Source organism: Xyrauchen texanus, chromosome 34 (assembly GCF_025860055.1).
Source record: "Xyrauchen texanus isolate HMW12.3.18 chromosome 34, RBS_HiC_50CHRs, whole genome shotgun sequence".
In the NCBI taxonomy this organism is placed as follows: Eukaryota; Metazoa; Chordata; class Actinopteri; order Cypriniformes; family Catostomidae; genus Xyrauchen; species Xyrauchen texanus.
In genome coordinates, this window is record NC_068309.1 from 33,036,054 (window position 1) to 33,052,964 (window position 16,911).

General features: G+C 45.1%; 1 protein-coding gene across 2 annotated transcripts in view; it reads right to left on the reverse strand.

Annotated features, from left to right (window-relative positions):
• Nucleotides 1–16,911, reverse strand: part of LOC127627768 (gamma-aminobutyric acid receptor subunit beta-4) — a 108,508-nt gene that overhangs the window by 2,130 nt on the left and 89,467 nt on the right. Inside the window, exons 7-9 of one of the 2 annotated variants that reach the window (XM_052104306.1) lie at nt 9,497–9,649; nt 3,963–4,219; nt 2,369–2,458 (exon numbers count right to left, since the gene is read on the reverse strand). In XM_052104306.1, the coding sequence (XP_051960266.1) occupies nt 2,369–2,458; nt 3,963–4,219; nt 9,497–9,649 (500 nt within the window). The remainder of the gene's footprint in view (nt 1–2,368; nt 2,459–3,962; nt 4,220–9,496; nt 9,650–16,911) is intronic. The other variant, XM_052104307.1, reaches the window with a different exon arrangement.

Sequence of the window (16,911 nt, forward strand, 5' to 3'; positions counted from 1 at the left end):
TGCCATGAGTGACCGGCTGGAGTGGAACCCTCCACCTTGCCCTGAGCCCTCGTGGCTTGATGATTGGTTCCTGGGGTTGGAGCGGGGCTCACTGCCGCGCCCTGCCCCGGTTCTTTCTTCCTGGAGGTGCACGAAGACCTCACAGCTGGTGTTTATGGCCATTTTCATCACGACAGCCGCACACAGAACACTCACGGCCATGGTACTACGAACGCAGGCCTCCTGCTTTCACACACACGGCCGCGGCACACTCACACCCACGGCCAGGCAGTTGTGACGACCAGAGTCACGAGGACGGTCTCCCTCCTCCCCTGTCGCTGACCGGTCCTATGGTGGGTATGTGGAGGGAGGTAAGTGCTGCAAGTTTCCCCTCAGCACAGCCATGAGCTCGAGGTGCGAGACTCCTCAACATGGCATTGCCTGCTCCGCCGTGAGGCCCCACCCGCAGGTATGTCAGACATGATTGTACATTTAGTGCCCCTTAGTGTATCAGAGAGGGGAAGGTGTGTTCTTTTTCCCCCATGCGAGTTCACGAGACAGTGGACCCTAGATGTTCATCCTCCCTAGCCCTGTGGCTGGCGAATTCAGTGGAGGAATTCGTAGCTGGGCCCAGTATGTGTGCTAGGATGCCCTGTAATGGGGTAGGTTCTCCACATGTGCAGGTTACCTGTGGTAACCCCTTGTGATGTATTTTCCACGGTATGGTTTCCCTGTCGGTAGATCCGCATCTCCCTTGGGCAGAGCTCCCTTTGCCACCGGTCGCCGCATTTGTAGAGCTTCTCCCCACCTTGTAGGACTTACCACGGCACCTCTTCCATGTGTGGCTAATGAGTCCATGTGCCATATCTGCCACAAGTTTACCTCCCTTTCAGGCAGGATGTGGTCCCCGTGGTGTCTTTTCCTCCTGGGAAAGAACACCTTCCTTGACGTGAATAAATCTGGCTCCAGCCAAAAAAAAATTTCATCTGTTTGGAGAAATAAATTAGATATAGCTGCGTCTGGCGTGGCCTGTTCCCATATTAGATATCAGTTATTTTATTTTGTTGTAATGGGTTACCATTTGAAAATTGTAATTAACCATTATTTTATTTAGTTCTATCAAGCTACCATTTAGAAAGCGTTAATAATAATTATTTTACTTTTTTCTAGTGGGGATACTATTTGGAATGTTTTATTACCATTCTTTTATTTCGTTCTAATGGGTTACCAAAATTTTTTTATTTTGTTCTAACGAGTTACCATTTGTAATAAGTTATTAACAGTTTGAAACATTCAAGGAAGGGAGGGAAATGAGGACACAGGAAACTTGGGCTTCAACTCAAAAGTATAATTTTTAAAAAAGTATAAAAGTATAACAACTCAAAGTGCTTTTCAGCAGTACACTCGTTAGCTCAACTCAAACTAGTCATTTTCAGATGGGTAGCTCTCTCCCTCATCTCTGGTAAAAATTAGGGATATGGAGAGCGATAAAAAGCGATATGAGAGCGATAAAAAGGGACCACACCAGAGATGGGTAGCTCTCTCCCTCATCTCTGGTGTGGTCCCTTTTTATCGCTCTCCATATCGCTTTTTATCGCTCTTGCATACTGCAATCAGAAACAGGTGTTAGACATTATAGCACTCAGGTGTGTGCACCCTTACCGCTTTCACTCTTTCCAGACGAATGCTCGACCACGCCCCCACCGCCATACAGTTCTTTTACTTAGTTCTAGTGAGATACTATTTGGAACATTTTATTAAACATTATTTTATTTAATTCTAAATGGTTACAATTTTGTAAATGTTATTATTCATTCATTTATTTCATTATAAACAGTTCCATTTGGAAAAAAAATATTTAACCGTTTTTGTTTTTCTTTTTTTTCATTGTAACTTTTTACAGTACCATTTGGAAAACATTATTAACTGCTCTTTGTTTCTTACTGGCTGCTGTTTGAAAACAATATTAAAATTTGTATCTTATGGAAAACGCAATTAAACAATGTTTAATTATGTTTTAACTGGTTACCACTTAGAAAATGTTATTAAGCTTTTTATTATTTGCTTATAACCATTTTTTCATACAATTTAGAGAGAAACAGTGGAATGCCGGAGCAAGAACGTAAAAATGAAAGTTTCCAAACCCTGCTCTAAACTCAAATCTTAAACAGCATAACTTCCTTTCAAACTTTCATGCTGATGCAATGATGATGTGATGTAATTTAAATCATTACTTGGCAAGATTAGAATACTTTACAAAGCATCATTCAAAATGCAATGGCTGATGCACGTGCGCATGCACACACACACACACACACACACACACACAATAGAATGAGAATGTGAAATTTCATCACTGTTTCAGCTGATGAGTTCTAAATGCATGTACCCCGACTTTTCTTTGTTCCTCGAGATACAGATTTCTTCGCTGTGTATATGACCTGAGGGTGTTGCTTTGAAACGGCGCTGAAATGGAGTCCTTGCAATGTAAAAGAAAAAAAAATGAAGAGAACATTAAAATACTCATATAAACTCTGACAATCAAGCAAGATTTTTCTAAGAATATTAAAATACATAAACACGAGGGTCAATAACAAAGAACTTCACATAAAAAGAAAGAAGACACAGAGAAAAATGTCTTAAAGGAACAGTTCACCCAAAAATAACAATTCTGTCTGTACTCAATTGCATATTCCAAGTTTTGTTTTCGATTGAATGTATTTCTGTGGAACACAAATGTTTTTGAAGAATCTTTGATTCATGAGAAACAATATCGTTTTGGTGTCAATGTCCTTGACGCACCATTTTTTTTTTTTTTTGCATTTGGCCGCAAACATGGACCAGATGTGAACTTCAGCAAAGGGTTAGATTGTCAGTGAATGACTTATCTGGACTACTTTTATTGTGTTTTTTGTCCTATAATGTAGGCCTTATTCACAGCAGCACCATCTTAGACGGGAATGACAACAAGGCTGTGAGATATAGATGCACAGTCTCTCCAATGGGTTGTTTAAAGTGTTTTTGGAACGTTCCACTGATGAAACATTAAAAAAAAAAATCTTTCCAAGAAATTTTAGTTGACAAAAAACTTCAGACAACATTGTTGTTCAGACTTGTTTTCATTCGCGTTAAAATCAAAGAAGGCGCAATATGGTCTATTGGGATCTTGACAGATGCAGTCAATTTAAACAAAAAAAAAACAACATATGGCGAAATGTTATATTTTTGGTGAACTATCCCTTTAATTCAGTAAAACTTGCATGGTATTTGTCCCTCATTACTCTATTATTGAGACTGAGCTTCATCCACACAGTGGATTGCTGGAAATGGAATATGGAAATTGCTGACACATTTTTGTGATGGGAAAAAAGCAATCACTTGGGACATTACTGTACTTTTTTGATTGAAATAAGCCTATGTCGATATAGCAGGCTAGAATTGGATGATGATAATGTAGTTCTGTAACTTCCCCAGTAAGACAAATCTCACTTAATAATGACATTTACTTCAATCAAATACAATATGTCATTGATTAAAAAATAACATTGGCTAATGGGATATTGAATGTTCATTTGCAGCGGTGATGTGAAGCGATTCATTCAAGCAATATTTATTTTGATGAATGAAGTTGTTCTGCTTAAATACTAACTGTATCTGTAGCAATTTAGACATGCATGAACATTGACCATGCTTATGAAATACAGTAGATAGTTTACCCAAAAATGAAAATTCTGTTATCTTTGACTAACCCTCATTTTGTTTCAACCTTGTATTACTTTCTTTCTTTCATGGAATACAAAAGAGAAGTTAGACAGAATGATGCCTAAAATTTCCTTTAGTGTTTGGAACAACATGAGGGAGAGTAAATAATAACAACATTTTCATTTTTGATTGAACTAACCCTTTAAATTAAATTAATTAAATTTTTGATTGACACAAAGATGAACACTTTGAAATGGTGAGAGACCATTTCAGATTCGAACCTGTTCCCTCAGGCGCTTCTCCTCGTAGCGCGGGCGCTCATTGTTGGCTTTGTTCACCCTCTCGTTGATTTTTTTCTGTTGCTGGGGTCCTCGTCCAAAGAACACATAGTTTACAAAGGCATATTCAAGCAGGGCCAGGAACACAAAGACGAAGCAGCCCATGAGGTAGACATCGATGGCTTTCACATAGGGGATCTTTGGGAGGGTCTCCCTCAGGTGGGTGTTGATGGTTGTCATGGTGAGCACCGTAGTTACACCTGCAAGGCAGCCAAGGTCGGTTGTTAGTCAGGTGAATAAAATAATGGACTGAGTATTTGATATTGGTGTAAATAAGACTGGTGACACATGATGGATATTTGCAAACTAATACTCTGTTGAGACCACACACAACTACTGTGGGAATAAATGTGACATAGATGTTGGAGAAGTGGCCTGTAGGATTAAGCAAGTGTATATGTATTTTTGTGTAGGTGACCTGATTTTGAATTAAAATTTTGTTTAAAGCAATTCAATTAAATTAAATTTAAATAAAATGGGCAATAACACCAGTACACATAACAATAGCTGTCACGATCCCTTGTTGTGTGCCCCGTGTTTTCTGTTTCACTCAGCACGTCACACTCCATGTCACGTTCCTTGTGGTCCGGCCCGTGTTTTCACCAGTCCTTGTCTAAGAAAACTACACTTCCCATCTTTCCTTGCCCTCACCACCTGCCAGCACTCACTCATTGTTTTCACCTGCTTATCGTTTAGTTCCATCACCTTGTGTATTTAAACCCTGTTTGTTTTCCTTTCCCTTGTCGATTGTTTAATGTTCACGTTTCATGTCGTTGCTTCCCTGGCCTTTGTCTGCTGTGTCATTCGTGTTTGTTGCCATTCGTGGATGTTTCCCAACCCATGTTCACCTGTGTATTAATTTAGTTTCTCCCATCGTGGACTTTTCTTTGTTCCAGAGTCTGTTTATTTTTGTGCTTTACAATAAAACCGCGTTTGGATCTGCACCTCTCGTCTGTCTTGTCCTGCTTCCACACCAGTCGTAACAGAACGATCGTCCACACAATGGATCCAGCGGTCCAACAGGCCAACTACCAGCTGCTTTGCTTGAAGCAAGGGGACCGACCGGTTGAAGACCACATCCACGACTTCCTTGAGCTGGCGCACGTCTCGGACTTCCCAGACTCAGCCCTGGTGGTCTTTTTCGTGGGCAATTTGAATGCGTCACTGAGAGAGCGGTTGCCACCGGCGACGCGCGGCTGGACTCTCCAGGAAATCCTGGAGGAGACCTTACTGGTGTGCGGCTCACCACTCACGGTGGGCGTTGCTGAGGAGGACCCAACCACACCAGCCCCACCTGTCAGCGAGCAAACCCCCACGTCAGTCGCTTCCCAAGAACCCACACGGTCGACTTCGTCTGCCCGGAGGAGGAAGAGAAGACGGGCTTCCGCCTCCCAGCCCACGCCTGCCCCGGTCTGCGAGCCAGAGCCCACGCCTGCCACGGCCAGCGAGCCTGAAGCCACGCCGACCACGAGGAGCGTTCCAGCGTCGCCAGTCTTATCCGGCCGGAGGAAGAGGGGAAAGGGAAGGGTCTCTGCCCTCCAGCCTCCGCCTCCCGCAGCTCCGTCCCCAGAACCCTCTGTGGCTCTACCCTCAGCGTCCAGCGAGCCCAAGCTGGCGCTTACCACGGTCAACAAGCCAGAGCCATTAGCCTCTGATGTCAGTGAGCCAGCGCCTGTAGCCTCGACCGTCCCTGAGCCAGCGCCTGTAGCCTCGACCGTCCCTGAGCCAGCGCCAGTAGCCATGACCGTCCAAGAGCCAGCGCCTCTCGAGCCTCCCGAGCCTTCCAGGGCTCCGCCTCTCGAGCCACCCAGGGCTCCGCCTCTCGAGCCTTCCAGGGCTCCGCCTCCCAGGGCTCCGCCTCTCGAGCCTCCCGAGGCTCTGCCTCTCGAGCCCTCCAGGGCTCTGCCTCTCGAGCCTCTCGAGCCACCCAGGGCTCCGCCTCCTGAGCCTTCCAGGGCTCCCCCACCGAGCCTCCTACGGCTCTGCTCCCAGAGACTCCAGAGCCTTCTAGGGCTCCGCCTCTAGAGCATCCTACGGCGCCCCCTCCCTCGGCTCTGCCTTCAGAGCCTTCCAGGTCTCCGCCTCTGAAACCTCCTACGACGCCACCTCCCTCGGCTCCACCTCCAGAGCCTTCCAGGCCTCCGCCTCTAGAGCCGCCTACGGCGCCACCTCCCTCGGCTCCACCTCCAGAGCCTTCCAGGTCTCCGCCTCGAAAGCCTCCTTCCTCGGCCCCACCTCCTAAGCCTTCCTCGGCCCCGCCTCCTGAGCCTTCCTCGGCCCCGCCTCCTGATCCTTCCTCGGCCCCGCCTCCTGATCCTTCCTCGGCCCCGCCTCCTGAGCCTTCCTCGGCCCAGCCTCCAGAGCCTCCCACGGCTCCGCCTCCTGAGCCCCCAGGGCTTTCCATGGTTCCGCCTCCCTTGGCTCCGCCTCCTGAGTCTCCCTCGGCTCCGCCTCCTGGGCCTCCCGAGCCATCCTCGGCTCCGCCTTCCTCAACTCCATCTCCAAGGCCTTCCTCGGCTCCGCCTCCTGAGGTCCCCTCGGCTGAGCCTCCTGAACCCCCCTTGGCTCCGCCTCCTGAGGGCCCCTAGGCTCCGCTTCCTGAGCCTCCCTCGGCTCCGCCTCCTGAACCCCCCTCGGCTCAGCTTCCTGAGGCCCTCTCGGCGGTGCCTCCTGAGCCTCCCTCGGCTCCGCCTTCAGAGCCTTCTATGCCATCCCCTCCCTTGGCTCCGCCTCCTGAGCCTCCCTTTGGCTCCGCCTCCTGAGCCTCCCTTTGGCTCCGCCTCCTGAGCCTCCCTTCGGCTCCGCCTCCTGCACCCCCCTCGGCTGAGCCTCCTGAGCCTCCCTCGGCACCGTTTCCTGAGCCTCCCTCGGCACTGCTTCCTGAGCCTCCTGAGGCCCTCTCGGCTGTGCCTCCTGAGCCACCCTCGGCTCCGCCTCCTGAGCCTCCCACGGCCCTGCCTACACCTCCTTCGGCGCCGCCTCCCAAGTCTTCTATGGCTCCGCCTTGTAAGTACTCCTTGGCTCCGCCTCCCACGACTCCACCAGCCTCTGTCCTGTGGCCGCCTCCCAGGTCTCCTGAACCGGCCCTTGCCCTGTGGCCAGCTCCCGAGCCACCCAAATCTGTCCCTGTCCCATGGCCAACTCCCAGACCTCCTGACCCGGTGCTTGCCTTGTGGCCAGCTCCCGGTCCACCCAGACCTTTCCCCACACTGTGGCCGCCTCCTGGGCCTCCTGAACCTGTCCCTGCCCGGTTGACGCCCCCCAGGCCACCTGACCCGGTTCCCTTCACACACCCCCAGAGACTGCTTGCCTGCCCTCGCGGCCTCCCTGGTCTTCCTGTCTGCCCTCTCGGCCTCCCCGGTCTGCCAGTCTGCCCTCTCGGCCTCCCTGGTCTGCGTGTCTGCCCTTTGTGCCCCCATGGACTGCCCAATTGCCCCCGTGGACTGTCTCATTTCCCTTTGTGCCCCAGTGGACTGTCTCTGTGCCCCTTGTGCCCCCCTTTGGACTGTCTGTTGTTGCCCTGTTCCAGACCCTCACTCCTTGGACATTTTCTGTTGTTTCTGTTGTTTTTATGGGTGTTAGGACCATCTGGAATCCGGTCCTTTTGAGGGGGGGGGGGCTATGTCACGATCCCTTGTTGTCTGCCCCGTGTTTTCTGTTTCACTCAGCACGTCACACTCCATGTCACGTTCCTTGTGGTCCAGCCCGTGTTTTCACCAGTCCTTGTCTAAGAAAACTACACTTCCCATCTTTCCTTGCCCTCACCACCTGCCAGCACTCACTCATTGTTTTCACCTGCTTATCGTTTAGTTCCATCACCTCGTGTATTTAAACCCTGTTTGTTTCTCTTTCCCTTGTCGATCGTTTAATGTTCACGTTTCATGTCGTTGCTTCCCTGGCCTTTGTCTGCTGTGTCATTCGTGTTTGTTGCCCTTCGTGGATGTTTCCCAACCCATGTTCACCTGTGTATTAGTTTAGTTTCTCCCATCGTGGACTTTTCTTTGTTCCAGAGTCTGTTTATTTTTGTGCTTTACAATAAAACTGCGTTTGGATCCGTACCTCTCGTCTGTCTTGTCCTGCTTCCACACCAGTCGTAACAATAGCTGACACTCTGAAGTGTATCACAACAAAAGTTTTGGTGGGTAAAATTTGCACATTAACTGTCACAACTTGCTAAAGTTGCACAAAAACATTGTTGCTAGCTGACACAATTGCTAACTCTTTTGAAACAAATGTAGCATTTGACCTGATATCACTACATATATAGACAAACATACAGTTGAGGAACGGGAACAAAAAGGACTGGGTGGGGGTAGCGAGCAATATCGTGGCCCCGTTTCGCAACCAGCACCTTGAGGAAAAGTCGATGGCCATTCCGCCTCTGTGTGTTTATGAGTATATATTTAGAAAATGAGATGTAAACTTAGAAAAACATGTCTTGAGATCCATGCGTTATAATTTGCATTTCATCAAGCTGTGTTTGATGTGATCTCATCTTGTGCTGTCTGTTGTCAGTGTGTGTGGTTTGTTGTTTGTATGAGCTGCGTGTTCCCTATAGAGCTGAAGTTTTGCTTACTGCCCCCTGGAGAAAATAGGTTGTATTTCATGCTTAAATTGCTAAGATGTAGGAATATTCCTTATTACTGTCCGGGGACATGATGTAGCAAACTTTGGGCATCAGTGGTCAAACATGTATTTATATTCAAAGAATGGAGCCTATTGAGTAAATCATAGATAAACTAATCAAAATGATTTTTGTATGTTCTTTTGCTGTTACATCATTAAAAGGTCTTTGTTTTATGGTAATGCATATGCATAATAAATATACTACATTACATAGAGATTTTTTGTTTTATTGTTTTGATTATACCAGAAAATATCATCAATATCAATAGTCCTCATTAGTTTTAAATAGTACACTTTTTTTAACTGTTCATGAATTTATCCTTACTACTTGTAATACATTATTTTGCTCCAAATACCTTTGTTGTTAATGCAAATCTTCCAATTGCAACCCTAAATACCCAAATGTGGCAATTCTTTCCAAATCCAAAATGCACAATATGCACAAAATCATGATCTCTTTTTTTAATCAGTGGCTTCCTAAAATACTTTGTTGTATGACTCAACTTAATATTCAGTGTAGATGTGCAATCAGGGGTAGTGCTTTAAAAACACTGCTGTTTGTTTGAGCATCCCAACCAGCAACATTGACTCAACCAATGGTGTGAGTGTGAGTTTGGGGCAGGACTATCTGTTTGATAGACATACGGAATATTGGGAAGTGTTGAGAACATTTTGTAAACAGTCTTTTTTCAGTTCTGTTTGGGAGTGGTGAAGAAATGACACACTTCACCTTTAAGTCACCTTTTAATCTTGGTTAACAGGAAGTGGTATGCAAGTATGTTATGAGCAAAAACATTCTGGTATTTAAACAGAAAAACAGGATGCATTTTAAACGAAATCCTGAAATTTACCCAGGGCCACACGTGCAGCAGAGGCATCATAGTTGATCCAGAAGGAGACCCAAGACAAGATGGTGATCAGGATAGAGGGCATGTAGGTCTGCAGGATGAAGTAGCCGATGTTTCTCTTGATGCGGAAACTTAACGACAGCCGAGGGTATGAACCTGGGGAGACACAGCAGAAGCAAAAAAATAAAAATAAATAAAAATGTCAACATGTCAGTGGAAACACAAAAGAGCAAGCACAGGAAAAAAAATACATTTGCCATTGTCAAAGTCTGCACTTTGACAACAGATAGTCATTTTCCCATTTGTTCAGACGAAGCATTTAATTTCCCCAAAGCAATGGATTCCTTCCTGGGGACTCGTTCCATTCCAATTAAACATGGCAGAAAGTCGCAAACATGGCACATTTTTTCTAAAATTCCCTTCTCAGCAGACACTGACAACATCCCTCTGAGAATTTTCTGTTTAACCATTTAAACAGGGAATTACGGGGGTAAGAATAAAAAAACAGGTCCCACTTTATATTAGGTGCCATATACAGTATATGTATATTAGCTCTCTAACTACTGTGTACTTACATAAAATTTGATACAATTTACTTATTACTAGTGTTGGGGAATGTACTCTAAAACTGTAGCTTGTTAAGTTACAAGCTACTTACAACTTACAGAAAAAGTAGCTAACTATGTTACAGAGCACCCACCCCAGAATCATTATTTCAGACACATGTACGACTCCCCTACGGGAATCCCTACCAAAAATTCCAAGAATAATTGTATATTGTGATTTAAATGAATAATTTTGATATTTCAATGAATTACAAGACAAGAGTAACATGTTAGGCTCAATAATAGACTATACGTTTTTTTATTTAAATACGGGTCACCATGGCTGAGAAGCACAGTGTATTTTAGAGCTATAAATAACATGTAGCTCCATTTAGTACATGATTATATGTTACATTGAATTGTTTTTTCTTTTATCTCTTATCATTTCTATCGGGAAGACACGCAGGCTTGAGTGAGGTTTAAGATGCCATTTATTTGATAAATGTAAAACAAGGTAATGTCTCTCTCTTTGGCGTAGGCCCCGTCCAGCGGTCCGAGGGAGTTGTGCCCGGAACCGTCATATCCTGCCGGAGATAGGAGGATACTACCCCCAAAAGAGATGATCCTGTTTGGTACGAACCTGGTCTTGTGTTGGGCATTCACTCTGGAGAAGAAAATAGAGATGTGAGCATCAGAATTGACATGAAATTTGTGATATCTCTGGTATGGTTGTGTGAAGCCTTTGCATGGGAAGGTTTTTTTATTTTTTTTTGTGTTTTTGGGCTCTCCGTTGAGGCCCCTGGTTGTGCAGAATCTGCCTAAGGCGAGCAGCGTGGTATGCGGCCCTACGTTAGGCCGGCGTTGCTGTGCGGTATCTTTGTTGAAGGACGACGTTTGATATACGATAATGGCACGTTGCGTGCAGTCCCTCCGTTGAAAGACATTTGATATGAAAATCCTCCGACGAGGGAAAGATGTTTGAGGTATCTTTGCCGAAGGTGGGCAACGTGTATAAAGCCATACGATAATGGCAACATTGCGTGCAGTCCCTTCGTTTGAAATACGTTTGATATGAAAGTCCTCCGGCAAGGGAATGATTGTTTGGGTATCTTTGTTGAAAGAGGTGGGTGACGTGCATAGCCATACGATAATGGCGACATTGCGTGCAATCCCTTTGCTGAAAGGAAACGTTTAACTGTGAAACCCTCCGAAAGTAGTGATAAAATGTGTGTGTTTTTAAAAAAATATATATTTTTATATAACCTGCTGGGGTTATGGCATGCATGGGGCCGTATGATGATGACGATGTTGCGTGCAATCCCTTTGTTGAAAGAAAACATTTGATATGAAAACCCTCCGACGAGGGAAAGTTGTTTGATGGTTATCTTTGCCAGAGTGAACGCATACATAAGGCAATACGATAAAGACGATGTTGTCATGCCATACCTTGTTGAAAGCCATCTCATTATGGTGAGAGTTTCCGGCGAGGGCGGCTGGTTTGAGCGATCCCTATGCGACGGAACTATGCTTGATTATGGAAGCCCGGCGAGGGGAGGGGGGGGACATAGATATGTGCTGTCCTTGCGAGCGGTGAGCTTGCTTGAATTGAATCAGTGCAGGTAAGGATGAGCTGGGGAAGAGCCACCGACCACCACCAGATATGCATGAGAACTTATGGCTGATGGAGAGTTGAGCTTGTTTGATGATTTGGGTCAAGTTGACCATTTTAGGTACGATTAGGGAGAGCAGCGGCCAAGCATCTTCGTAGTAGATTCCGGTATACCTCGAAGGGTGCCCGTCGAGCTGGTCTGTGGAACTCCTGCGAAGCGAGGGAGGGAAGTTGAGAAACCTGGGGATGTGTCTGGCTGGGATGATGAAGTCACAGGAAATGCACTGCCATGTCAGACGTCTCATAGGTGACATGATGGTTCGAGGAGGGCCGGACTTTATTGATTGTAGTAACTACTGCGGAATTGTCGCATGACTACGATGCGTTTGAGGGAACCCATATGACGCTGGCCGTGATGATGGGTGTGGAATAAGGAAGGCACATTTTAAACTTCTTTTGTAGATGTAGCTTGCTGTGTCATCGTGGAACGAGGCTGCAGTGGTTCTGCGAGTGTATTTCCTATTTCTGAACTCGAACATATATTTTACCCTGTATGGGGTAAAGAACCATTTCATTGGAGGGTAGAGGGGAAGGTTGTTTGCTGGACCGTATGATGAAGTGCTGTACGAATGGCAAGGAAGGATTTGAAGCTTGGGTCTCGGTGTCATTTCTTTCTTCCCTCCGCTGATCCGCATTGAGACTGGGATTGTAGGTCGAGATCATTTGTTAAATACATTAAATTATTAAATATCTAGCAATGGGAATACTTACGAAGAAAGCGTCTGGAGCGTAGGAAGCTATATTGAAGAGAGTATCATTCGGGCCATTCCCTTGTGAACCATGGTCCTAGACGGCAACCCCTGAATCCTATGGAGGGAGCCATGTCTGAGAATAGGGGCGTGTCATCCGGAAATTCATCGATTGGTGGGTAGGAGAGGCCGTCTATGGAATGAGCTAGTGTGAGGAGGCGGAATAAAACGGCGGAGTGGCCTTGATGAATGATAAGCATGACAAAATTGAGGTGGACTGATGGGGCTGGAGATTGCGTTAGGAGACCCAAACGGACCAGGGAATGACGTGAAAATAGACCTCATCCTGTCATGTTTCTTTAGGGGGGGAAGCTTGCATGGTTAGAGAAGGTGTGTGATGTCTAGAATTGTAGAGATGTGGCTCGTTGTTTTTTTTTTTTTCTCTCCTCTCTCTCGCTCTCCTCCCACTTATCCTCGAGCTGGAGCAAATAGGGTGAGAAGAATAATGTCTCCGCTTCATGATTTTAGTTGTTGGCTGTAAAAGGAACATGAGTCTTCATGTACTCCCGGCATAGAGCCCTGAAGATGCAGTGGACAGTTTAGTTTTTGAAGGAGGTGTGCCCCAAAAGATACAAGAATGTGTGCATGTTTGTGAAAATCATCTTGCACGAGACTGCTTTGTGAATGTGTGTTGATATGAATCGGGATCTTCAGGATGTGATTCTCGAGCATGGATCAGTTCCGGCTGTTCATGTCCCACCTTTACGACCTGAAGATGCAGTACTGCGCTTTATATTTTGTGAATATTTGCAAATCTCCTTCCGAATGTGCTTGATAGCTGATTCAATGGCTGCTGTGCCGAGTTACCATTGTCTCTGACATATTTCGGAGACCAGATACACGCACGCCTAAACATGTATGGCTGGATTCCGGCATTTACGCTGTCAATCATATTGGTTCGGAGTAGTGGTTGCTGTAGTGGTCTGACCACGATGCCATGAGATGGGAATTACTCGCTGTATGTCCTGATCATAGCGGAATGCCTTACGCTGGTGGTAGATAATCTGAAGAATAGGGGAAGCGGTGTGGAGCCTACCTCTAGGTGTCAGAGGCACGCCGCGACAGTGGTGCTAGCGATGAAAACATGGAAGTACGTCTGGAGTAAGAAAATGCTGCGTTTTATGGATCGCGTAAATTCGCCCTTGGAGGCGCTCTGGGAACCTCATCGAATGTTGTACTGAATGAAGTAAATTCTTTCACAAGGCTTGGTGGAGGCTATATTAACCTGTTGATACGTATTTGTTTGCGCTCGGGAGTGAAGTCACTCTGCTTACTTTTAATAGATTTGCATTCTGATATATGATGATATATTAATGATAACAGATTATATGTCTTTTCGAAGGTCTAAGTGTTCGACGTTGATATCCGATCTCTGATGCATGATGACAGTCCTCCAAATACAGCAATTTGTTTATTTGTGCCGGAAGTGCGGGTGGCAACATGCAATATCAGAAACGGGACTTCATACCTTATGAAATAGCGATCGCCAGATGAATCCAGTTCAGCCTGCTTGGGTCAATTGTCCGTGACAGAATTAATTCTATAACGTCCAGTAGCACTTTTGTACGCAGTTATAAATCTTGATATGTTCTCCAAGTTTACATGAGATCTCACCTGGAAGAATTACACTTCATCGTTCTTCAACAGACTATGCAACCGGAGCAGCATTCTGTTGTAAACACTGTTGTCTTACCTGTTGTAAAACTGTATATTATCTTTTATATGAAGTCTTCTAAACAGAATGAGCCCATCTCAAAGTCCAAAACTTTTTTTTGTTTTTTTTTGCTTTAAAATAACAGCATACATTAATTCTGAAATTTGAGAAGTGAAGCCCGAAGTGTCTTCCAAAAGATACTACAACTGTGTCCATACTCCAGAGGAGCCAGTAGATACAGCCATTGAAGTTGGGTATGTAATTTGCATGGTTTGTGCTCGGGAAGGGGGGGTGCACATCGACGGGTGAAACTGATGTCATGCTCCCTCGGAATGCTCACATCGTGGGCTCGGTCTTCCTAGTGAGTAGGGCATAGGGATGATGAATTGGATTGGAACGCACCCGTTACGTGATATGGGCGAAGGCGGCAACAAAAAAAAATGGGGGAATCTTACTGAATGAGTAATGAGAGCCCGTATGATAAGCGTTGACTGTACATGATGATATGCCTGAATAATTATCTTAATTCCCCGATGGGGAACGCTCGGGCATGCGGACTGTGAATGACAAGTGAATGAACCTTGCCTTCATGAGATTACGCGATTGTCTGCCATACTATGAGTGAATGCGCTGTTGACGTGAAATACTGGCTTTTGATATTGATGCGAATGCGTTATGATGAACAGGCAATGTTGCAACTTTGTGATGAACAGGTTTGCATGGCAACGGAAGATCTAGACCCATTACTAGATCTGAATGCTTTAGATGGATATGAAAATGACTTAGCTTATTTCTGATGGAAGCCGGCTGCTGCCTAACTGTGCGTTCACACCAGAAGCGGCGAGAGCGTCAAAATTCGCTCTGGCTGCCCTGCCTTCGATGCTCGAGGACGCTCGTGGACGCTGAGACGTAGTTGAAATAGGCAGCAATGTTTGTTCAGAATGCTTTGTTTTGTGAAGTATATTTAAAGGGGCCGCAATTTAAACATCCAGACATGTCGACCATTTACTTTTTGCCGACCTATCACAAGTAGCGTATATCCTCATGAACTCTTTAAAATGTGTAAGTAAGAAATCAATCGATGGCAGAAAGTAATTAAAATTATAGTTGTTTGTTATCAAAATAAAATACATTTGTAATAATAACTGTGGTCTTGATCATATATTACAAGGAAACCCATCACGGCAATAATTCGTTTCTCCTCCATTTTATCTTCGGAACTAATGTTTGGTGGAAACCAAAGTTTACACGGTTATGTTCTCTAGACTAGCGGAGCACTTCTGTATTCCAATAGGTTGCCACCGAACCGCGTCACAGCTCATTACCATAATATTGACTGCACTTGAACTTCCATCTGACGCCCACGCCGCTCAAGACTCGCCGCGCCGCTTCTCGCCGCCGAGAGACGCTGGCTGTCATTGAAAATTAATGACTTCCGGTTGATTTGACGCTCTCGCCACCTCTGGTGTGAACGTACAGTAAGCCGATGATTTTGCAGGATTCGCGTGTTGCGCGTTCCTTCGCCGGGTCATGAAATGTGATTGGGAGAGATCTCCTGAGTGAATGAGATATGTTTGCTGGTTGTTTACTCCCCATAGGTTTGATGTTGGCAGAAGTTGAGATGAAATGACGACGTCGTTGGAAAGGGAAGGCGGGCTTCCGGAGAAGTGCTGTGCACTGGTTATGTGTGGCCTGGAGACGTTGAAGCGCGTCTAGTTGCCTGTGTTTTAGCGCACTGAAACAGCAATGTGATGATTGTGAGCAGACTTATAAAGCCATGGCTTCCAATGCGATTGGCTAGGAATTACCCCGCTAATGAAGCGATGATGTACAGCTGCTAGTCTTCCCGCTAGAACTACGCTGCACTACGTTGCACTTCCATTTATCGTCATGGCTTGTATATTTAAAGATATTGAGGGAGGGTGCTCATCACGGGCACAGCATAATAAATGGACAAATATATTTTTCCACATAGCATTCATGTTATACATTTACAGCTGTTTGATAGTGACCTAATATGTTGTGTTTGCCTAGCACTACATGTCAGAGAGCACTGTTTGGGTGAGCACATGTTTTTATTACTCGGCTCCATTGCTGCGTTCACAATACAATGTGACAAATATAGCATTTCATGACACTTCAGCGCAACTCGTCGGAAAACATAGGTTGTTACTGGAAAAGCTACATTATTGTTAGAATAGCTGAGCCACTGTCATGCTACTGAACAATTTTAAATGAATAGCGTGGCTACTTTTCGTTACTACTCTCAACACTGGTTCACAAGAAGTACATTGTATCAAATACAATTTTTTCATTTTTAAAGACATCTAATATAAAGTGGGACATCTCCCCAAAAAGAAAAAGAAAAAAAAGTTTGTCTTTGGATTATTTTAGCATAATGTAAGACCTTCCTTTTCAACTGTTATCACAAATCCCTCTTTCGTTCTAAACCTTTGAGAACGTCCACTTTTCACTATCCAAACAACTCTTGATGGATAAAATAAAGTCATGCCCTTTTTCACACAGAGACACGTTTAATATGTAAATTCTGGTATACTGTATTAGAAAAACCATAAGCAGCATCTCTAAGATTAGCTTGGACGTGTCTGCTATATGTTTATGCAGCTAAATGACAGGTGTGGCAAGATTAATTGACACATTCATTGTATTGATTATTCAAATTACTGCAATGGCTATTTATTAAATGTGAAAGAAATATTCTTGTCTATTCCCTGCGGTTCCAATCTCCCTGTGCTTGGGCTTAAGTGAAATGCTTTCAGCTAAGGATACAGAACAAATTC